The sequence below is a fragment of the Medicago sativa genome, chromosome 1 (assembly GCF_051527215.1).
Source record: "Medicago sativa cultivar Bolivia chromosome 1, Bolivia_mono, whole genome shotgun sequence".
Taxonomy (NCBI): domain Eukaryota; kingdom Viridiplantae; phylum Streptophyta; class Magnoliopsida; order Fabales; family Fabaceae; genus Medicago; species Medicago sativa.
The window spans coordinates 10,099,489-10,123,493 of record NC_140749.1 but is presented as its reverse complement, the minus strand read 5'-3'; the positions used below and the strand labels follow the sequence as shown (position 1 = coordinate 10,123,493).

General features: G+C 33.7%; 4 protein-coding genes and 2 long non-coding RNA genes across 8 annotated transcripts; 2 read left to right on the top strand and 4 right to left on the bottom strand.

The window, feature by feature from the left end:
• Positions 1–2,452: 2,452 nt before the first annotated feature.
• Positions 2,453–3,366, bottom strand: LOC146952501 (uncharacterized). Its single transcript, XM_085702669.1, has one exon. The coding sequence runs from the start codon at positions 3,317–3,319 to the stop codon at positions 2,639–2,641; it is 681 nt and encodes a 226-aa protein (XP_085558795.1). The 5' UTR covers positions 3,320–3,366; the 3' UTR covers positions 2,453–2,638.
• A 3,045-nt stretch (positions 3,367–6,411) lies between these two features.
• Positions 6,412–7,620, top strand: LOC146952500 (uncharacterized). The gene has a single exon (XM_085702646.1). It carries the CDS (start codon positions 6,553–6,555, stop codon positions 7,525–7,527), a length of 975 nt encoding a protein of 324 aa, XP_085558772.1. The 5' UTR covers positions 6,412–6,552; the 3' UTR covers positions 7,528–7,620.
• A 3,595-nt stretch (positions 7,621–11,215) lies between these two features.
• On the bottom strand, positions 11,216–14,153 carry LOC146952499 (deSI-like protein At4g17486). The gene is made up of 3 exons (XM_085702660.1): positions 13,670–14,153; positions 12,727–13,014; positions 11,216–11,816 (listed from the first exon to the last, which is right to left on the bottom strand). The coding sequence occupies exons 1-3, from the start codon at positions 13,806–13,808 to the stop codon at positions 11,593–11,595; spliced, it is 651 nt and encodes a 216-aa protein (XP_085558786.1). The 5' UTR covers positions 13,809–14,153; the 3' UTR covers positions 11,216–11,592.
• Positions 14,154–17,815: 3,662 nt separating this feature from the next.
• LOC146952498 (CRM-domain containing factor CFM3, chloroplastic/mitochondrial-like) lies at positions 17,816–19,478 on the top strand. Of its 3 annotated transcripts, none has more exons than XM_085702529.1 (4): positions 17,816–18,668; positions 18,749–18,808; positions 18,900–19,045; positions 19,173–19,478. In XM_085702529.1, the coding sequence occupies exons 1-3, from the start codon at positions 18,600–18,602 to the stop codon at positions 19,011–19,013; spliced, it is 243 nt and encodes an 80-aa protein (XP_085558655.1). In that variant the 5' UTR covers positions 17,816–18,599; the 3' UTR covers positions 19,014–19,045; positions 19,173–19,478. The 3 variants fall into 3 exon arrangements, with proteins under 3 accessions (XP_085558655.1, XP_085558660.1, XP_085558666.1); XM_085702534.1 differs by having other exon boundaries at positions 17,960–18,668; positions 19,166–19,478; XM_085702540.1 differs by having other exon boundaries at positions 17,980–18,668; positions 18,900–19,024.
• Positions 19,479–19,662: 184 nt separating this feature from the next.
• Positions 19,663–20,573, bottom strand: LOC146952497 (uncharacterized). The gene is made up of 2 exons (XR_015006590.1): positions 20,194–20,573; positions 19,663–20,004 (listed from the first exon to the last, which is right to left on the bottom strand). It is a non-coding gene; the product is annotated as an uncharacterized LOC146952497 (long non-coding RNA).
• A 95-nt stretch (positions 20,574–20,668) lies between these two features.
• LOC146952496 (uncharacterized) lies at positions 20,669–23,055 on the bottom strand. The gene is made up of 6 exons (XR_015006589.1): positions 22,647–23,055; positions 22,505–22,532; positions 21,989–22,092; positions 21,279–21,371; positions 20,886–21,183; positions 20,669–20,807 (listed from the first exon to the last, which is right to left on the bottom strand). It is a non-coding gene; the product is annotated as an uncharacterized LOC146952496 (long non-coding RNA).
• Between the last annotated feature and the right edge of the window lie 950 nt (positions 23,056–24,005).

The window sequence follows — 24,005 nt, the reverse complement described above, 5'->3', positions numbered from 1 at the left end:
TTTGACATTTTTTTAGCTTTATCTTTTATTTGAATGTAGTGTCATATACTCACTTATTTTACTTTTACTTTGATGTTTAACTGTGGTTTGCTGCAACTGGCAGACATGCCTTCAAGCGCATATCACAGTCACAAGCCACCAATAACTCATTCTATATATACACGGGAATCAGGTCCATTGATTCATTTTAGTGAGAAAAAAATGGTTGCCTTGTGAGAACCATGCAGATCATAAATGTAGATCAAAGTAGCTATGTTGATCCATATCTCTTGTGTTTCTCTCGTTGTTCTGCTTTGTGAGCTCCAATTGTTCCGATCAACCTGTATTCTTTCATCGTCTTCGATTGATTGATCTGCTTTCTTCCAATTTTTTTTAAGGTGAAAATCTCTAATGTTTTGAATTTGGTTCTGATTATTTAGAGTTATAAACTTAAAATTGACATAGGTAATAGTTGTCTCTTGCATTGGAAGTATAGATATTGAGTCAAATTCTCTATTTACTATGCTCATTTTTTTACCTTTCCCCTATGTAAGCTGCTCTTTCCAACTGTATATAACAAAGCTACAAGCAGTCATTCAAGCAGAAAAATTCACAGCACTAAAGGGTTCCATTCCAGCTATGCAAGCATGGATTTAAACGTGAGTTTTATAATTTATTAAGTTTTTATTTTCCTTAGAGGAAAAGTTCAAGCGATTCCTAGCCCTCCATATTGTCCGAAGTACCGTATGCCATACCAAAAGCAACCATTTCACAATCTTCCCCTTCCTTAAAAGCCAGCAGAAACTCTCGAGCAACACCAAAGGATCCCACGACAACACGAAGAGGATGCCGAGCCAGCAGAAAGTTGTGCCAAACCTTTTTGGTTAAAGGTCATTTCACAAAGATGATCCGCCGTTTGACACCAGACGCACGTAGGCTTGACCTGACCATTGAAGAGGACCTGCTTGAACAGATTTTTTCTGGTTGAAAGTCGACCATGAAAAGGCTAAGAAAAGGCTAATACTCTTGAAGGAGTTACGCAATGGCACAATTCACCCAACAACCACTTTTTGTATGAAGTATCATGTCATCTACATGATATTTGTGAAACCTATATAGTCTCTTCTATCTTGTATAAGCATCTTATATTTACTACTTACATTGCAACTTGTTGGAACAATAGTTAAAGTTGTTTAAAATTATTTTTCAACCACCGAAGAAATTGATGAGATAAGTTGCAGACTAGCTAGGTCAGTTCTCTTTAAGACGTGTTGTGGTACTATGCCTTCACTATCAAAACTTCTAGTCAAACGTGCGTTCAAATCGTGTACCAATGCAGAAGCTATAACTACAAGCTTCTAGTGAAACGTGCGTTCAGCCTATTTAAACGTGGATACACATACACCAGAAGATTGGAGCAGTGGCTTTCCACCAGCAACTTCCAGTTGATGCTAGGATACATCCTGCATTCCACGTATCTCAACTGAAATTGGGAAGAGGAGACAAACCTATAGAAGCAGAACTACCTACTGAGATTTCAAGGGCAGGGCACTAACTACGAGCCTAGCGAAGTTCTGGGTTTTCATACTATAACCCAGCAGGGTCAGCAAGTGAAGCAGATCCCGGTACAGTGGCAGCATTTTTAGACTAATTGAACTCCCGTTTTTAGTCTTCCAGGACCAATTAGAAACCCAAAGTTTTTGTTTCAACAATTCCCTTTGAAGCAGACAAAAAATAACTGAGTGAGAAAAGTTGAGACTTGGCTTCCTAAAAACTCAGGCACACGAAAATCAAGGTTGGGGCATATCCAACAGAAATGATGGTAGCGATTTAGATTACCTCAGGAAAAGGAGAAAAAAAAAGACCATTTCCACTTTCATTATTATCGTTATCCCAATTAGCCGACTGATCCTGACAAATCACAATCTCTTCTTAATGCATACAGCATTTAACAAATCATTAGTATTCTCAATCTTTGCAGAAACAGTTATGGCATGAAATTGCTGTAGATTAAATTTAATGTGATATCATACCATGTATGTGAAGACCACAAGCATAGAGTTAAGAATCTTCATTTGCGACTAAAATCGACATCACATTGGATAGAATAACTTTTCAAGTAAGTGCAGACCTAAAAAGTCAAAATTCAAACAAATTCTGAAAAGTTTCTTATGACTCCATTTGTTGTTTTAATAACCTACGTACAGCATGAAAACAGAATTCAAGTTAAAATTTTGTCTCCATGAGAACTATATATCAATCAATAGAAATGCATGAAGGAAAAATTGAGAGTCCTCCATGCAAGCCGCCACTTCAGATTATTTGGTGATTCATTCAGAAGACTCTCCGGGTCCGGGGTCTAAAAGAAAAGAATTGGGGGGCACAAAAGTGACATTTTTTCATATAAGAGCCAATGCAGTTGATGTGGAAGGTACGAACAGTAAGATTAAACATTCAAAGCATGGTAAAAAAATGAATACAAAATAGTTATAAATCCTTATGAAGGTAGTATTTTGGGAAAACAGAAAAACAACCCACAGATAACATAACAATCTTCTCAAAGAGAGGCACACAAAGGAGAACATACTAATACAATTATTATTATCATGAAAAACATAATAGTGCAAATCTAGTCCTTCTCTAATTCTTGAAATATTCATTACTCCTTTGCCTTCGCCTTCGCCTTCGCCTCCTCCTCCTTGGCTTTCTTTGCCCTCTTGACTTTCTTCCTAGCCTCCTTCATGGCCTGCTTGCGTTCCTCCTCGGCCTTGGCCTCCTTCTGTTGCTCCTCCTTGGCCTTCTTGTCTTCTTCTAAAAAGATCTTATGTTCTTGTTCGGAAGAAAGCTTCAACTCAGCACAGAACTTCTCCTCATAAATCTTAAACATGATACTCGAGCGTTGCTTTTCAATTTTGGCAGCACGTCTCTTCCTACTAATTTCAAAAAGGTGGTCATCTGGGCGTCTCTTCTTTACTATCTTATCATACATATCTTGGAACTCTGGGGGGTCAATGAAATATTCAGACTCAGACTCAGAATCAGAATCCACCTCCTTGACTAATTCATCCTTTACGGTACTGGAGGTTGCCCCGATTGTGTCATCGTCGGCACCGCCATAAAAGGGGGTGTGCAGGGTTAGGGTTGAGAAGGGTCCAATTCCAAGGTTAGAGATGAGATCAGAATCGTTTTGTCCGAGACTCTGAGAAAGGAAGAGACGTTGATTGGAAACAGGCATGCCATTGAATTGTTGGATCGCGATCTTCAGTTCATGGAGAGTGGTGGCGTTAGGGTTTACGTCTAAGGCAAACTTTTCGCCGTTTGGTAGCACAATCAATACCATTGTCTCCTCCACGTCTATTAATCCATGAATTCTTCTTCATGCACGTTGTGGATTTATTTAGTCACCTTATATATCGAGGGCAAAGTTGTACTTGTCTTCAAGGTAGTGGATGTTTGATCATGTTTTTCCATTCACATTAACCTTAGGGTTAGTTCTAAGATGAGTTTTTCAAAATTTTAATCATCTTAGCAGAACATATCCTAATGAATAGATATTAAATCATTAATAAAAAATAAAATCTAAACTACTTAAACACTTTAAAATTCATGTGTTTATTTCTTCGAAGTGTAGAGGATAATCTATGGAAAGGATGATCACTAACGAATCAATGGTAGCAATGACTCTACTCAATCCACACAAGCGAAACTCCTTCACTCTATGTCATCCAAGTGCTACCCCCTTCGCTCATAGTGTTAACTGATTCGAATGAACGATTAGATAGAGAGAGGTTTTAGGTTTCAGACAAATTAGAGTTTCTAACAAGTGAAGTAGGTTTCAAAAAGTATAAAATGCTTCAACACAAGGGTTATATTTATAGAACTATTGTGTGGTCAGCAAGCTAAGCACTTAAATATATTGAAGCTTACAATGAAACACGAAGTGTTTCACATTAACATACAAGTGAAAGAGACACCACACTTTTACCCAAAACATTAAGGCGTTCGGTTCATGGGTCATCTCACTCATAATGTGTTTAACATTAACTTTTTCATCCGATATGAGATATATTACTCACACTTGAGAGAATAAAGATAAAAAAGGGCAGCCCGATGCACAAAGCTCCCACATGCGCAGGGTCTGGGAAGGGGTACCACCATTTGATGTATTGTACGCAACCTTACCCTGTTTTTTCGTAAGAGACTATTTTCAAGATTTGAACCCATGACCTTTCAGTCACATAACAACAATTTTATCATTACGCCAAGACTCCGCCTCACCAAAGAGAATAAAGATAATAGTAAAATAAGCTAATATGACCTAGAGAATACATAATATATTTATTCTAATGGTTTTCACACATTGGTTCATGGCGGACCAATATATTTAATGGTCCATTTTATATATGAACTATCAACTATATAAAAAATCCCAACGCTGACGTGGCACCCTAAATGAGGTGCCACGTGTCATTTTTTTATTTTTTTTGGCCTTCGGGGGCCAAAACTGCCAAAGATTCAATATTTAGGGGGCTGTTTTGTATTTAAATTAGTTAGGGGGCTGTAACCGCAAGTTTTGGAAAGATAGGGGGCCAAAAGTGCAATTAAGCCTTTAATTTATGGTTTCTCTCTCATCACACAAAAAAATCACAACAGCAGCTGTTGCAGGTGATCCACATCCGTCGGGAGGCGCTAGTTAATGAAACAAAAAACAAATTTTGCATTGAAAATAATTTTATACATTTTTAAATATTTGATTGCACAAATTAAAAAAAAAAAATCTTATTATACTGATTTCCTTACTAATATGCAAAGGACACTAGTTAGCATTTTCTACCACATTCATTTTTTACAACGATTCCTAGGTGTGATTTACCTTGGTTGTCCGAACCTTTTAAAAAAAATTCCATTCTCCTCACCCTTTAAAACAATGCATGAAAGAAGACCCCATTTCCCATTTCCTTGTTGCCTAGGTGACATAGAAATTGGAAAGTTGTTCATTAATGGAAGAGAAATTACAAAAAGGACACAGTAAATTTCTAACATAACTAATTTCTTCATTCATTTTTTATAATAACACAATGACCATCCATTATTCATAGCATCGATATTCTAACAATTTAATCATTTCATAAAATTGATTCATCATATTGAGTCTCTAAATCCTTCGAGAACGCGATAACTCGCCTTTAAAATATCTAATGCAATTAACTTATCATAATCTTTACCTACTTGGCTTATTCTATTCTCTTAGACCTATCTTGAGTCATTACCGATACATATTTTGAAAATAAAATAAAATAGAAGACCGAAAGGTTAACGTTACGATGATTAAGTGAAGATGCAGCAAATCTAGAAACTCAATGTGATACGCACCATGTTCATATCATATCAAGTATCAACATGAAGTAACTCAAGCACAAAAGTGGCTACTGAATCCAGAAAGTGGTGTCTTTCTCCATGAGTACACTAGCAATTTATATGCAAGCTAGGCATATCAAATGTGGAGGATGTATAAGATTTTGTTGCATTTTGTATGTGTTGCTTACAATGGCCCTGCTAATAACAACCTTCACGTTTTGAATATTATTCACAAAAAAACTCTCTTGTTCAATTTTAAAAGATCATAATTGAGTCCGAAAGTATTGAGTAATGGAGAAGGAATAAATCATATACTACTAAATAGCAATTTTCAAATTTTTTTTCATTTCTTCGTCAAATATTTTCACAAATGTACACCAAACTATAAAATTAAATGATGAGTATCCTTAGTTTTTTTTGTTAGAAATTAAATTAGTAGTACAGAATTTTGTTGACACATTTATTTAGTACCTGCATATACTCCCTCTTGTTTATTGTTCACTTGCCACCTGTGAACGCATATTTCTAATTGGATGATCAGATAATGTCCTTTTTTTTTTTTTGAGTAAATCAGATAATGTCCTTCTTTTATTAAGTTTATATTTTCCATGTATTCTTTTCTAGGTTGTCTAATTGACCCTAATCACCATATTTCTTGATTATAAAAAAAAAAAAAAAAACTCAATATTTATAGAAATATTTTACGAACTAAAAATTTTATAAAAAGTGACATCTTTGTGTGATTAGTTGGATATATGTAAAAAAATTACACTCTATAAATGCATAGTAGTTAATCTCTTAATAGTCATTTACAAATTAATTGAATTTTATGTTATAAATAAAGTCTACACAAGTAAAACAAAATATGAGTTTGCTTTCATCCATGCCTGCCAAATTCCTTAATCTGTCGTTAGTAGTCTCATGATCCTATCCTTTGAGATTTATTTTGTCTTGTTCATTTGATTTAGCTATTAAAAAAAAAAAATCCATTGGACCGAAGAATGGAAAGCAACCCATACATGCATTGATGCATTCATTCAATCATTCTACTAATCAAACTTGCAATTCATTTACGTGGCTTAACCGTCTCTTTCACTCTCTTCATATAAACAATTCACACCAAAAAATCAACTAATCCAAATTAATCAAGAGTTAAAGAACCACTAAACCTATTTTTTCTTCTAAATAAAAAAGTTAACCACTTGCAATAATAAAATGACTTTCATATCATCCACCTTCCCTTCTTGTTTCCGTCCATCAAAAACCACCAATCACCACCACCCTCCGCCGTCTCATCCCAATCTCACAACCTACATATACCAAACAAACGAAGGCGCAATTTCCTTATCATGGTCACGTTCCATTTTAGGTCATACCCTTCAAATTCATCTTCAAAATAACTCTTCCTATTTTGAACTCCACATAAAACCCTACCATTTCTTCAACAAAAAAGGTTCCAAAAATCTCTCTCACAACACACTTCTCTTTTGGAACCTCTCTCAAGCTAGCTTCGGATCCAAATCACCAGAACCTGAACCTCACTCCAAATTCTATATAACCTTAGTTGTTAAAAACGAAATCGTTCTTTTTATAAACAACATGGAACATGCACGTACCAATAAGTTTTTGAGAGCACGTGATGAAACAAAGATTCCTCAAATTCTTGTTCTAAAAAAGGAACATGTGGACATGGATGTGAATAGAAATGGATCATCCTCGTACGCTACGAAAACGAGGTTTGGTGGGAAAGTTAGAGAGATTGAGATAGAGATAGGTAGTGATTGTGATGATGACAATAAAGGAAACAATATGAGGCTGTTGTTTAGTGTGGATGGGGAAATGGTTTTGGAGGTGAGGAAATTGAAGTGGAAATTTAGAGGCAATGAGAGAGTGGAAGTTGATGGGGTTTGTGTTTTGATTTGTTGGGATGTGCATGATTGGCTTTTTGAAAACGGTGGTGATGGACATGCGGTTTTCATGTTCAAGTTTGAGGAAAACAAGGTACAAGGTTGTTGTGGGGAAGAGAGGAGTGTGTTTGGGTCTAGTAAGAGTTGGTCGTCTTCGTCTCTTTCAATGTCATCTAATTCTGTTGGTGGAAGTTGCTCCGTTATGGAATGGTCTAGTTTTGAGGAGAGTGAGTTTTTGGTTCCTCTTGGGTTTTCTTTGCTTGTTTATGCTTGGAGAAGGTAAATGGGTTTGATTTGGTTGGTTTCTATCATTATTTCTTAAATTGTGGTTATGGTTATGTTGCAATGAAGCAAAATATGGTCGATGCAATTGAAATTGTGTTTGTGGTATTGTTTGGAAACCTCAAAATTCTTTATATTGCATCCGCAATTTAAAACCATGGATGTTCTGTAATCTTAAGCGGATGGAAATCGAAGAGTTGGGGTGACATGATAGAAGACAATAGCATATTCCCATCGAGGGTTGTGTACCTACAAGCATTTTGATGATGAAGTTAGTTCGTGACCGAGGGTGAAAGGTTTTTTGTCATAGAAGAATTGTGTACCTTCATAACCAGTCCAAGTGTAAGACCACCAAAGCCTTCGCTTTAGGCCTAAGAATAAAAAATTAATTTTAATTAGATTTTACAAGAAAAAGTGCTTCATATTCTAGCAAAAAAGCCCCATATATTGAACCTTGTTTTAGACCTCACAAACTATTTAAAACCATTGGACCGGTCTTGTGTATCTTTACCCTGCAGAAGCGTCATTTTAGTGACGGCTTCTAGGGTTACCTTATGAAAACTCGTTGAGTCCTTGAGCCAAAACCAACGTGATTCACGGATTGGTGTTGATGAGATCACCAAATTTACTATAATGTGTCGTCGGTGCAGGTTTAAACTATTTTTTTTGAGAGAAGGTTTAAACTATTGTTCATCTGATTTGAGTAATTGAAGGATTGACTTCAGCCTTGTCTATAACATTGCGTCTTTTTATTACAAAAAGTGAGGATCTAGAGATTAGGACGCAGGGGATGCAAAAAAATTTGTTACCATCATATTTTTTGTTTGGTGAATATGTAGAAAGAAAATGTAGAATCTATTGGTAGATTTGTACACTTTTAGTCATAGATTTGCTTAAAATAAAAAGATAGTCTATGTATTCTTTGAAAAGGAGGGTAGTTTTGGCTTTGGTGGTTTGTTGTGGAACTTACTTGCATTTGTAATGTAAAATGGTGTAATCTGTAGTTTTTGCAGTTATTGTGCTGTGAGAAACAATTAATGAAATCGAGCATATGATGTGATGCACTGTGGTCAGTTTGTTAAATGAATTTCTGAAGGAATGTTTGCTAAAACATACATTGGTATTGCTATTACTACCACCACCGCTACTACATGTGGCTGCATATCATGCGGAGAATTTCAGTCAAATGCAGATGATCCACATCAATTGTGGTTGTAGAGAGTCTAGAGACATAGTTGTGTGGTGGCCCGGTGGGCATTTAAATTGCCTTGACCTAATGCTTAAAAATCAATCAAAGCTTTGACGAATTGATCATACCGACTTGAAGTGGACGTTCAAGATCTTTCGTGTCTTAATAAATGAGAGTATGAGATAATGCCTTAATGTATGTTTGGATTCACAATAAGTTTGAGAGAATCATGATGGGTCACCATAATTTCGATAAATTCAACCTAATACTAAATATAGCGCATGTTTGGGAGCCTAGTGGCTCACCACCACCTTGCTTTCCATAAAAGTTAGTGAGCCTATAGCTTTCACTTCTTCATGCAAATTCAATATGCACGGCTTATCCAAACGGGTCCATAATTGACGTTGATTCAATAAAATCAAGAAAAACATGTTTCAAGAAATGACTTTCACAGATAAAGTTTTATTTTAGACTCATAATTTAGTTGAATCTAACTCAATCCTACAAAACTTTGGAAAGATATTCCCACTTATAGACTCATTTTCAAACGTTATCACAACACAATTAATCAATATCCCAATCAATTTATCCTTAAAAATAGTGTAAACTTATACTATATGCATGGATTCGTGGCCTCTCTGGACATGCTCCTCGTTAGTCTGTAAAGTAGGACCCAACCTTGCATTCGCATGGCATGGTTCATGTTTCTAAATAATTGAATTGAAAGCTGTATTGGATTGTAGCATAAAAGTGTTACAAAAACCTTCAAATTAGGAATCATTTCGCGTCTCAAAAAAGTGCTTATAAGGTTGCTTTGCAATTACATTTGCAACCATGGCTCCACAGCAGTTGCGTCAGTGATTTAATATAAATAAATAAATATCATTTTCTGTTACTATTTAAATTGAATTGACAACTCACACTTTGTATTGCTTTATTCATCAAGAATAAAGAAGTTCATAAATTTATTTATTACTATTAAATTGTCGGCAAATACGATGTGTAACACATGCAAATACTCATCAGTATCAACCTGAACATTAAACATAAACACTGCCAAAAAAAAATTGTAGTACACCCTAGGAGGGGTACATTAGAAAGTACTCAAATGCCTGTCTAGTTAATTTGGAAGATCTCAACTTCTCAAGCTATCTAGATCGAGAATTTTAAAGAAACGATAAAAAAAAAAAAAAAATACTATTGATCTCATCTTGTTATTATTGGTAGGGTAAAAAAAGACAATGATGGAAATGATTCAAAATCGCAGCTGATATTTTATGGACTAATTCGGTATAAAAAAAAATTGTATTACCAATCATCTAATAAAATATAAATGATAATATTTTTATATATAAAAATATTGCAATATGTTGACTTTGACTGAAAAGAAAATGAGTAGAGTTAATTGACTTAAAAAATAAAAAAAAAAAAGAACTTTAGGTGCAACTATTGCATGTGGTCTAAATTAGGCTTCACAAAAAATATAACCAAGCCTGATTTATTTAATGAAGTTACGTAATCCTCCCAAGATTAAACTCATAATTCAGAAAACATGTACATTTTGGACTCTAGCTCCATAACAGATAACTGAACGAATAAAAAAACATGGTAAAGAGGAAACATGTCTAGACATGATTTAAGAAAAAAAACAAGAAAAGTTTGTTGATATAGTTATCCTTTCACGCGACGTTTGTCATCATCTCATCATGCAAAGCAAAGTTCAAAAGTATGGGAAAGCAAACAAACAAACAATAAGGTTGTTATCCTTTGTACTACAACCTAAAATACAACGAAGCAAGAAAAAGGGTATGGGGCAAGGAAAATATGTTAACGTTATCTAATTCAGTTGTAAACTAGCTGTGTTTTATTCAGCAGCAATCAAATCAACAAGGTAACAGGCTGTGATAACTTTGCAATGCAACCACTGAACATCAAAAGCAAGAACTAAGAAGACTAAGTTCACAAGATGACATAAACACATCTTCCTCCTTGGATACCTTGAAATTTCCAGCTTTGAAATTATGGCTAATTGAGCTGGCACCTAACTATCAGCTGCATCTGTACCTACTTAAGAATTTTAAGTCCCCACAACAATGATTAGTAGTTAATAGCATGGTTTAATTTATGTCGAGTATAATGATTTTGTCCCAAACCATATAGCTTGAATAAAGTGATAATAATTACTATATTTTGGGTTACATTCAAAAACCTTACACCAGGTTTTATTTACAACTGCTTCTTGAGCAAAATATTCAAACATAAATCACTTCGCCTCTAGTTCAATTTGAACCACAGTTTGAATAAAATGACATTTGTCAAACTTCATCTAAACACACTACATATTTGTGCAAACCCTATTAGATTCCAGGCCTAATGGATTAGAATCCAAAGTTATAGAAGCATAAGCAGAACACATTATTTCAAGCTAATTGGTCTCTATACTATAGCAGCAACAAAAAATTCAGTATCTAAAGCACAAGGTTATGTAATTTGACTCTAGTTTGGGCCAAGTTAAATCTGTAATGCCCTTCAATTCACCATCTGTTTTATATTTTCTGCCTTGCATTATCTCACACTTCAACAAATACAATGAATACATTACTATGTTCTACAGAACTGATACAGATGAGGCAAGACTCAGAAATGCTTACCTCAAAAAACTAAAAAATAAAGAACCTTCTTTGTTTAATGAAGAAAGCACACAATTAAAAAGGACAGAGACAAAGCAACCATTCCACTTTCGCCATTACGACATAATTTGAAGATATACAGAAGAAGAGACAGATGGAGCAGATGAGAAGTTGCTTTCCTGCTCATCGTCGGTACATTACATGATTCTAACAGCCTATGTTTCAGAATCTTACTCCTGTCGAAGCTTTACTTTACTGCTACGGTTGAGGTCGAAGAAGCATTAATTACAGATGAAGATGGACGAACGCAATGTCTTCGGCTAGCAGACAACGTAGGATTGGAGGAAACCTCGTGCCTGCGGGACTGACTTCTCATTTTCTTACTTTCTCCTTCCTGAATCTTGTCCAATGAAACTTGTCCAACCTTTGTTTCATTTAGGCTGGTTGGAAGAACGCAGTTGCAGAGAAAACCTTCATATTGAGAAGCAGAACTTACAATTAGCAACTAAAAAAACTAGTTTAATAGAAACATGTACATATTATAAGGGTATTAGTTTTAGAAAGAAAAAAAGTGTTTGGTTAACTGTTTTCATGCTTTATTATTACATGCTTTAAAAATTGTTCTCAGTAGAACAGTTATCAAAGCAACAGAACAGAAACATATTAGAAATGTTCAACAACTTTGTATCTAAATTTCATAGAAAAAAAACAAGGAGGAAAATTCGTAAATAATTCATAAATGGCAATTTTATAGTAAATGAAACATTTGATACCCATTCAATCTCTGTAGCATTTGTCATTGAAGGCATGACAAGCAAGACAAGGGTACCAATGGTTGTAGAAAAGGGACAAATATTGATCAAGATACTATAAGCTCAAATATTGACAAGGGTACCACGTCTCACCAGAGAAAGCTGCAGCCTCAACCCACTCAACTCCAATTATGTAAGACCAACCCTAAAGAAAGGGTAACATGGTGGTATAAATCTCCTACGGATTGCAAGATCTAGGAAAAAAGATCGGAACTATTATTGGACTTAGTTTCACATTTGCATGAGGCTAACTCCACAACTTAAACTTGTGACCGCCTAATCACATATCAACCCATTCACCTAAGACCACCACTGCCCTAACGGAAAAATTTATGTATTGAACAGTTGTGATGGATATGCAAGAAGAAACAGTAAGCACATCTTGTAGAGTCTAAACATCCATGCCTAACACCCTTTTCTAGACAGGAAACAATCATATGATAAAAAATTTACTTATCACAAAATCATAGCATTGTGAAAATCTTCTAAACATCTGAATGAAAACCCATCTCATACAAAGAGGACAAAAGATAATAACTAATTACAGAACAGTTTAGCAGATCACTTACCGAGTCGAGCAAGTCTATTAACCCATCGTGGAATCGACTTTCCAGTTAGTCTGACACAAACATCATTACAGAAATGGTTGCAATTCTTTTGTATAAGATGATATGTATTTCCAGCATACTCTTGAGCTAGCTTCTCCATAAATTCCCGAACATCCTTCGGTCCCAGTTCTGTTGATCCAATGTAAATTGATTTCCTAAAGGTAAATCCTGGACAGTGTCCAGGCTCCACTTCAAAAATCCCCGTCGTTTCACGATCATGTGCTCCAAACCCATATTCAACACCATGAACTACAAAAAACATTGGTATCAAGCAGTTATTCTTGGGCTCAAAACCAAACACAGACATTATATCAACATTGGTATCATTTCAGTGTTTCCCCCAATTGAATATCCAGCTCAATCAAACTTACAATTATTATAATGATTAAAATTCAAATAACCCAAAAGGTTGAAATCAAGCAGTTAATCAACTTTGGTTAAAGTTGAATCGTTTGAAACAATTCGAGTTTGGATGTTGGCTGAAACAATATTTAGCCAGACTTAACTTACTTATCAGCAACTCCGGATTACCAGACTACTCCTTCCCCTTGAACCCCTAGAGTTAACCAAAAAAATCAAGTAACCTAATAAAAATTAGCCTTTTTTAATTCAGAAAAATTATATTATTCAATTCAATTCCATCACCAAATTCCACAAAAAAAAATCCAACAATTAGGTAAAGTAACATTATTGTTATATATTTAACATGACATAAGCTTTTGAGCTTAAATCCTAATCTATGAAATTACTATATAATTGTAATTTGCAATTAAGTTTTATATACAAAGAATTGAGCTTTCTACCAAACATGTAATAATAAACTCATCACACGGATCTGAATTAAAAACCCAGATTAAAAATAACAATTATTATTAAAAAATTGAAAATTGAAAATTAGGGTTACCTTGAACACCAGAATGATAAACACCAAGACCAAACCAATAAGCGTAACCATTAATTGGGGTAAGATCATAAACGTTGAGGTAAACCGGAACCGAACCGGGTTTTTTCTTCCGCGGCAACGGAACAAGTTTACACAGCATTGTGAATTATGCAAATTATGAATTTTTCGAAGCTTTCTTCTTCGAAGGGTTTGTTAAATGGAGAATATAGAGAGAATTCAAGGGTAAATTGGGAAGAATGAAGAATTTGTTTACCCCTGAAATTTTCTCTATGATTTGAGTGATTCTTTGATTGAAAGCATTTTATTTTGTTTTAATAAAAGAAGATAAGGTATATGATTATGCTTTCTCCTTTGGTTTCGGAACAAGAAGGAGATGGAAGAATCTTGTTGCAGTGTGATTTGTTTCCAACCTATAGCTTTTTATTCTTTTATTTTGGAGGCTGTATTATTTTATTTAGGTACTACTGTATAATGGAATTTAGGCAAATGATGATCCTCCCTTATGTACTCTTAAAGGAATAGTATTTAATTGAGTCAAAAAAAAAAAGGAATATTAAATGAACCCAAGAAAATGTGGAGTGACTAAGAAAATTTTGTAAACTTAGTTGTATTGTGCCTATCTAGTCTTCATGGTAATGTGCCATTATTAAATTTTTAAATGAGGTTTTACAACTCATTACGATATTATATATTTTAGTTATTTTTAAAGTTGATTTTGATAAAGCTTTTGATTCTGTGGATTAGAATTACTTGGATGTTGTATTATCAAACCTGAATTTTCCAACGTTATGGAGGAAGTGGATTAAATTTTTGGAGTCTTTTGGTTAATTGCAGTAAATCTAGACTGTCAATTTGGAAAAGCAGAAATTTATATATAGGGGATCGCTTGGTTCTCCTGAAATTTGCTCCGTCTCCAATTTTGGTCTATTTTCATTCCTTCTTCAAGGCTTATGTATATATCATTTCTTCTATTAAATTTATATTTAATTGTTTTTATGGGGGGAAGGGGGTGGGGAGTGGGACACAATTTGCTTGAAAAATGAAGTTGGAGGTTTGGGGGGTCGATTAATTAAGGATTTTAATGTAGCTCTTTTGGGTAAGTAGTGTTGGAGGATGAGGGAGGAGAAGGATATGTTGTGGTATAGAGTCTTGGTTGCTCGTTGTGAGAAATTGGAGGTAGGATTATTGTTGGTGGAAGGTAAGACTCAGTTTGATGGGAGAATTTTTCCAGCATTAGCGTTGAGGATGGTGTAGGTGTTGGGAGTTGGTTCTTGGATTATTTATATCGTATTGTTGGTGATGGGTCGACTACATTGTTGGTGGGATCCTTGGTTGGAGGGGAGGACTTTAAAAGATAGACTTAATCATCTTTTTGAGTTAGCAGAGAACAAAGTGGTTTCTGTTTTAGAGATGAATCTTTTAAGATGGAAGTGACATAGACGATTATTAGCTTGAGAGGAGGAGCATGTTCAGGAGTGTAGTGCTTTGTTTCCTAACATTGTGTTGCAGGTCGACGAGTTAGACAAGTGGCAATGGAAATTACACTCATCTCACGCTATACAACCAGCTCAACTTATCATTATTTGACATCTTTAAAAACTGGTACAACTCAATAATTTTCAGACATCATTTGACATAAGGCGGTTCCTTCAAAAATCAGTATATTTGCTCAGCGTCTTCTTCATAATCGAATTCCAACAATGGATAATCTATTGTGTGAGGTTTACTTAAAAAATCATCAAATTTTATGTGGGTGGTTGTGGATCTCATGAGGATAGCAATCATTTGTTTTTGCACTGTGATTGTTTTTGGATCAATTTGGAATACGGTTTTGCTTTGGCTCGATCATGTTATGGGGACTCCATCTCTCATTTCTGATCATCTTCATCAATTTGGTCATTTATGAGGATCTTCAAAACAACATCGGACGACTTTGGATCTCTTTTAATTATCTAGCGTTTGGGTGATTTGAAATGAAAGAAACAACCTAATATTCAAGCACAAGGAGCACTCTTTTCATCAATTGCACAACAAAATCAAACTTCAGACATTTTGGTGGTTGAAAGCAAAATACACCACTTTCTCTTTTGATGACCATTTTTTGTGGCTTAACCCAATTTTGTGCTTGAATTCTATTACCTAACTTGTATTTTCTTTCGTTGATTTTTGGATCTTTGTAACATGATTTTCAGCCTTCTCTTCTCGACGCACCTTGTGCTGGGTGGACTTGACTCTTTGGTATATAATTCAATTTTAGCTTCTTCAAAAAAGAAATCTTTGTAGTTGTACATAGTGATATCCGATTAGCACCGTAACAATGAATATTTGAAAATATAGCTGTTAAATCTTTCGAGAGAGAATTTTATCACACGTTGTGATACTATCTTGCTCGAACGATTAATTTTTATGATTGCTCGTAAAGAATATTTGGTTCAAAAAATAATAATATTAAATGAACTGTAAAAAAAAAAAATATTAAATGCTTTTGGTAAATAAAATGAAGGGTCTTGTTAACTTGTACCCTAAGGGCACAAGATAAGAAACTAAATAAAGGAATTTAACTTTGAAAATTGTGCATTCATAACCTTAAAAGCATAAAAACTTATCTTTTCAATACAATAATTATTATTTAATTCTATTTTAAGATCTTTATCTTGTACCCTAAGGACACAAGTTAACGTATACTAAATGTTGAACCGTACTCTATATGTTCCACAATAGCATATACAACTAATCATCTCATATAATTTTTTTTTTAAAAGTCAAACAAATCAAAATTCATACAGAATAAAACCAAATGTAAGACTTTGAGAGAAACACACCATTAAATCCCAAACCAACACCAAAAGATAAATAAAAGAAGATAATAACAATTTTATTGAAATTATTTTTAGTAATCATTTGGGTAAGAATATTTTTTTTGAGTGTGCATACGATCATATCATTTATGAATAACTAAGAATTTAAGAAGAATCACAACTTTAAAGGCAGACAAAGAAAAATGAAAAAATATTTATATGCCTCTAATGATACTCTCTCTACCTAGCAAAAAAAAAAAAATGCTGGTTTGCCATGAGTGAAAAGAACAGATCCATGCCTCTTGTGTGCACAATTTCCTTACGAGCTAATCATAAACTTTAGAGTCATTATCTACACAATTTCCTTTTATGTAATTTTTAAACAATTTTCTTATGATATTTGTTAGCATGATCGATGTTATAATTGTTTAATCTCAATTCTTTCATCTAATATGAGATTTAAACTCATACGTTTAACAATTTACTCTCTCCGTTCCGCAATAGATGATCCATTTGAAAATTTGTAATTTTGACCTAATTTACTTTGACCATATTTTACTACTAATATACACAGATAAATAATATCATATAAGATGTCATTAGATTCGTCTCGATGAATATTTTCAAAATATCAAATTTTCATAATTTTTTCTAACATATTATTCAAAATATTTAAGCTCAAAATTATGCATTGACATGCGTAATATGGTCAACTGTGTCATGTATTATGGGAGGGAGGGAGTACAACAGAAGAATCATGAGTTGAACTCAATGTGTTACTGTAAAAGTCTATCAACAACTATGAATTGCTAAATTTCATGATTGACGCATGCCATAAGTTCCATAAACAACGATGTTGGATAATGGAGCTTGAGACAGGGTATAATGATTACAGCCCGTGAATGTCGGATTTTTGCTTTGGAGCCCACAGTCTCAATGTTCATTATTTCCAAGTTTCAATACAGTGTACTCACTTCGTCCCGGTATAATTGATCTATTTTGATTTTTCACACAGATTAAGAAAAGTGTATAAATGAAGGGAAAAGTGGAATATATTGTATTGGGAATGATAAAAGTAGTATTATTTAGTGTTATATTGTATTGAGAATGATGAAAGTTGTATTGAAAATTGAAATGGGTCAGTTATTTTGGGACACTTTTTTTTAGAAAATGGGTTAGTTATTCCGGAACGGAGGGAGTACTTTGGAATTTTAGTTCGATCACTTTACATTTTCTTAGCAACACTTACACTTACACATATGTATAATTTTTTTAGTTTAAAGTGCAAAAAACGTACCATAAGTACCTATTCGTCAAAAATAGTAAAAGAAAAGTTGATGGCCTTCACGGTGGCATTTAGAATGCACAAATATAAGATTTGTGCACCATGCACAAGTTCACTCTTTATGGACAGGTGGCGGTTTGGTGGTGTTGTGTGACCTGCTGAAAATAAAGCATTAAAAAAAGGAAACATATTATAATAGTAAATATCGGTTTTATTGTTTTTGCTTTATACACCCCCCAAAACTGAAAATGCAGAGTAGCAATTCACACTAACACATCAGTGCACATCTTGAATCTCACTTCAGTCTCCTTTTCCTTCTTCCTTCACTTGAATCTCGCATAGAAGCATCTTCATTGCCCCTCATGTTGTTCAGATTTTCAGAAATTGTTACTCACCATTAACTTACACATTAACTTAAATTTCATCTTCTTCAATATGATTGTTCAATTTTATTTCACTTTCCATTGAAGTTTGGAGAATGCAACTTAGTTTGGTTTCTAGATCTGGATTCATTGAAGCTGTTTGTTGATTTTTGAAATCTTTAAACTTGAAGGTATGTACAAGACTTTCTTTATCATATTAAAGGATTTATAATGGTACCTCGGGAAGAAATATTGGTCTGGACAGAAAACATGTTTATGCTGGCACCATAGAAAACATGCATTTACACTGGAAATATCGCGAGTTGGTAAAAATACTTGTGAAGGGGGAAAATTTAGCCTAAGTTAAGCATATTGTGATATCTTTGGAAGCTGAGAGTGGTGGGGTGCTAGTATTTGTAGACAAGGATACCAAGGGCCATATAATAATTATTTATCGTGGGAAGAACTACTTCCGTCCACAGGTTATGAGACCCAAAAGCTTGTTGTCACGAAGACAGGCATTGGCTCGATCTATTGAGCTTCAAAGACGAGAGGTAATAAAGGAATAATTTCTAATAAACTGAGATTCTTAATTGTTCTTGAATCTCATGAAGTTTCTAAATTTTCTTTTCAGGCACTAAAACACCATATATCAGATTTACAGGAGATGATTGAGTTGCTCAAATCTGAGCTAGTATGACATTTTATCACTTGTATATTACTCTGATGTTACAATTTTGGTTTGGTTAAAAGTTCTATCATAAGTTTTTCGTTGTTGATTTCAGGAGGATATGAAAAATCAAAAGGTGATTGATGGTGACCAAATTCTGTACTCAACACTGGATAACAACCATGTTTCTTCTCATGACTTGGAAGACCTGAATACTCTTTTTCCATAGACAGATACCAGGTGTTTGCAATTTACTAAATGGTAACTTACTAACCTTACCAATAATATTTAGTAGCAGTATTAAAATACTTTCATGAAGTGAAAATGAATGTTAACAATATTGTCCTTGTTCCTATTTTTGCCCCCTTATTCTCTTTGGAGAAACTAGAATGAAGGAAAGAGATTCATTTTGATAAAGACGACGGTGGTGACGAGAACTTGAAACATGAAAACAAGCTACTTGACTTGAGCGTTATGGGTGACTGAGAAGATTAAAAATAATGGGAGACTACTCAGAACAAAACTCGAGTCGTGCCTTTTGATGTGTCACATGGAACTTTTCTCAAGTCACTTATACTAGTAGATTTCTATCCAGTGTCGTAGGAATACCCCCAAGTGATGTAACATGTGAAATGGTTAATTTATGTAAATATTTCGGTATAAGAATGATGAAGGAAAGTTTTTATTCTTGTCATCCATTTTGCTATTCTCTTTTTGTCTCTACAAATATTTGTTAACATTTTTAATATTTTCTATGAGCATAAATATAAAATTAGACTTACTATGATATAAGGGAACAACTTTATTTACATCACATTTTATTTTTTTTTATTTTTTTGAAGGAAATTTACATCACATTTTATAAAAACTACACATGATTCCAGAAATATATATCCACAACACAAATTTTTATTTTCAAATGTATACATTTGAAAAACGGTGATGACTGTAAGTTAGAAGTTTGGTTAGTCTGCTGTAGGTCGATCCAATAAACTAACACAATTGCTTTCATGATTACATCAAATGCATTAGGAGACTAAATATACATTGGCTAGATAATTCGAAAAATGAAAAGAAAATTGGTATATCAAAGGCAAATAATGGCCGGCTTGACATAAATACTACTTTCACAGCACACCATGATGCTCCCGTCGAATTGAATAAAGTGGAAAGCACTCTCAATCACCTGAGCAGAGTTCTGAAATGTACCACCAAGCAATCTAGCATAATGGGCAAGTTCATTAGACAGCAGCAGGAAACAAGTTTGTCACCAGTAACACTTTCAAATTTTAGTTGACTCAAGACAGCAAGATGAACAATCACCATTTTATTTTAGGAACTTCTTGTATTAATTTTTAATACTGCGGCAAAAACTTAATGCACAGGCCATGGTAGATAGTTAGGAGTACCTAACTAGCCTTAAACTTGTCCCTTTGCAAAAGTTTCCTTCATAAAATTTGCCAAAATTGAAGCTAACTCAGCTAAATGCTCAGTATATACATGATCAGCTCCTTCAACGATGCTCCAACTTGTGATTAGGTACACCAAATGATCTTTTCCTATACTCATTGATCACAAACTCTGCAAACTAAGACCAATGTGATCTTTGCCTAGGACAATTTTCATTGTTGTCAATACCAAATTTTCTCCTAGCTATAGAAGAAGAAACAGAATGGTCAAGAACAGGTGTATAGCTCCATTGGGAAGTCAAAGTTGAGACAGGAGTGTTTAACTTTCCCTTCTCTTTACTTTTTTCCTTCATTAGATGGTAACAGTAAAACACACCTTCCTGTGTTGAATACAAAATGAAAAGCATAATAAAATTGTGTTTATTTATGATCACACACAAGAAACAAAAACTAGATAATGAACTGCTAGGAAAACTCAGTATCGAAATTTAGCTGCAATAAGATATCACCTATGTGCAAATCCATGATCTCTCTTGTTAATGTAGCATCAAAAGTTACCATCAATGTGGCAGTCAATGCAATAACAGATGGCCTAAGATCCATCAAATTAACATCTACATAAAAACAAAAATTATAGTTTTCGAGTTTTTAATAAGATGCATAACAGGAATCAAATTAGCAAAGAATATCACCTTTTAGGATATCCAGAACATGTTCAACAGCTTGTAAGATTAATGGTTCTGATGAAGATTCAGGGCAGAACAAGTAAACAAAGTAATGCAGAAAATCAAAAGGAGTCAGTTGTCAATTCCCATTCCAATGTACTAAAAACCTCAATCTCCATCTCCGATGTACATTGCTTGACAATAAAATCTCCCTCTTGGTCTATTTCTGTTATGCATTTAAGTAGAAGCGATAGATCACGCTCTTCCGTCATCTTCGCTGCGAGAGAAAAGCACGCTGCATATAATAGTTGAATAGCCTATCTTCCTATACACCATTCCAAGAAATAAAAGTTAAAATCATCGTAAGAAACGAAATGGGAAACAAGAAAATATGTCACTGAGTTGAAGGGACATTATTACATGTATGTGTTTGTGTTGCTTCAAAAGAAACTGATCAAAGTATGTCACTGACAAATAAGTTGTGCATAGCTTGAATCCAAGTTTTTCCCTTGTCTGATTCAAAAGATTATAAACTTTCATTAATTAGAAAAAACTAAAAATAAATAACTGCATGAAATAATGTCCTGATTCAAAAATCCGAAAATGCGTATACAAAACTCTTACTAACAACAAATTAACTCCATATATGGTGGAGCATTAGAGAGCCTGTTTTGAGCAACCATTGCATACTAAAATTCTGTTACGCATATTCCTTTTCTGTTTTGGCAGAGCTACTACTACACTCTTAAGGAGTAAATGGACTGCTGAAATAGCAATCTGAGTCTGAATTCTAGAATTAGAGAGCATCAACAAAAGAACTCACCCAATGTGATCATTGCGTGACTTCCTGGAAGTGATAGTGTTGATTTTTTCCATTTTTCAGTAATATGAATTCTAACATTATGGCGAGATATAGACATAACAATCAATAGGAAAACATGAAATATTATAGAATTTGTTAACAATAACATATGCTTCTTGTTCATCAATCATAGCAAGTAGTTAACAATATCTGTTGTACACCACCAAACTTGAACACACTCAAAGCAATCACCAAAAAATTGTTAAATTCTAAATACCATACTATTATTTCATATAAAGAAATCACCAGAACACACAAATAGCAATACCTTCAACCCTGATTCAGACTTAGTTTCATAATATGCTTTAAAGAGTACCATAATGAGTCTGTCCTCTTTCACCAATCTTCTCTAATCCAAAACCAAAGTTGCGACTACAGTTTGTCAAAAGGGAAAATAGGTAGAGAATGTCATAAAAAGATACCTCCAGGATTCATTGACAAAGTACTTGGGAGTTCAGTCAAATCATATTTCAGATATTTGAAACGCTAAAAATTAAGACTTAACAACAGAAAATATCACAAAACACTTGCTAAAAAGAGTATCTTATGTTATTTGGTTTTGAAAGTATAGAAAGGGCAAAATCATAATCAAATTGATGTTAGAAAGCTCTTATCGTGAAAAATTCAAGAAATAGCCAAAATAAAACATAATACAAGAACAACAATTCATAAATCACACATAATAGGCTCAAACTAACTCACAAATCACACATAATAGGTTCTTAACTCAGTAAACCACACATAATAATTACAAACTAACTCACAAATCACATGAACACGATACCTGAATCGATCCAAGTTCGAATCCAAAGCTGAAATTTTAAAAAATTATAAGTCAGAGTTCGACCCAACCTTAAATTTAATTGAAAAATATAAACTTTCAAAAGCAACATGAACGAAGAGGAATAAACGAGTTAGTGCATTACCACTTTCTGGGTTCAATCGAATCTTAGGGTTTCAAATGATTTTAAGGATTCAATCTATGGGTTTGAAGAGTTCTGTGTGTACTGGGTTCCATTGATTTAGACGGGAGAGAGGGCGAGTTGTTGAGAGTGAGAGTTTGACGGGTTTGGTGAGATGATGGTGAGAGGACGACGATTTCAACGAGTTGACGATTCCAACGAGTTCTGGTTCTACGGATTGGGTTCGATTGAGTTTGGTGAGAGAAGAGCGTTTCAGTTTTCCGGAAATAGGGAAATGAATTGTGAAAGAGAATGGGAGGGAGAGAAAGAAAAGAGGAAAGGGTTTTTGAGGAAAGGGAGTTGTGTTTTGTTGGTTTGGGAAAAAAGAGAGAGTAAAAAAAATGGGAGGGAGACTGAAAAAAAGAGCGTCCATAATTTTTGGAAGAGGGAAACGAAAATGTGAAAATTATAGGGGAAAAATGTGATATTTTTTATTTTTTTGACAATCGTATTTTGAAGTCTTCTCTCTTAATAAATTTTAAATTTAATTTAAAAATTAAATAAATTTGACATCTACTAACAATATCTAAAAGTTGAAGTTCATTAAAATTTCCTTATCATTATTTTTATAATTCATGATCTCCTTAATTTTATGTGCATAATGATCATTTTGCAAAATTTAATTTAATTTTTTAATTAATCATGAATAATGATCATCACAATTGAAACAAATTTTCACGGATAACTGTGAAATTAATTAATTTGTTAAAAAAATTACAGATAATGGTGATCACAAGTCTAACAAATTTTCACAGATATAACAAATTTTCAAACATATTTTTTTTTTGGAGGAGAATTTCCAGGCGTGTTTGATTTTTGGGATGCATAATTAACAAGTCTTTGGAATACTTTTAAAACATTGTTTGTTTTTTAATTAAAACAGAAAGGTGTAGTCAATTTTTTGTCTAACAAAATTGTAACTAATTTGCACTTAAACGAATAGGTGGATATAACAACAAATTTCAACTGATATTTGTTTTTTGATGCAAAATTAATAAATCTTTGGATTACTTTTAATTTTAAACTAATCTACAATTACCACTACTATAATGATAAAATAAGAAAATCTTACTCCAGTAAAAATTCATAATTATCCTCGATTAAACTTATAATCTCAATTTTATGGATTCAATCGTCATTTTACAAAATAAAAATCTAATTTATTCATTTTTTAAAAATTATTATATAGTATTTTTTTTATCTTCCAAAACTAACTAATTCTCTATGTATCGTTATTTTTTAGATTAATCACTTCCAAGTCTAACTAATTATCGGTGTAAGTCGATCTGAAAAACTATCCCATTAGAAACATAGTTAACATGG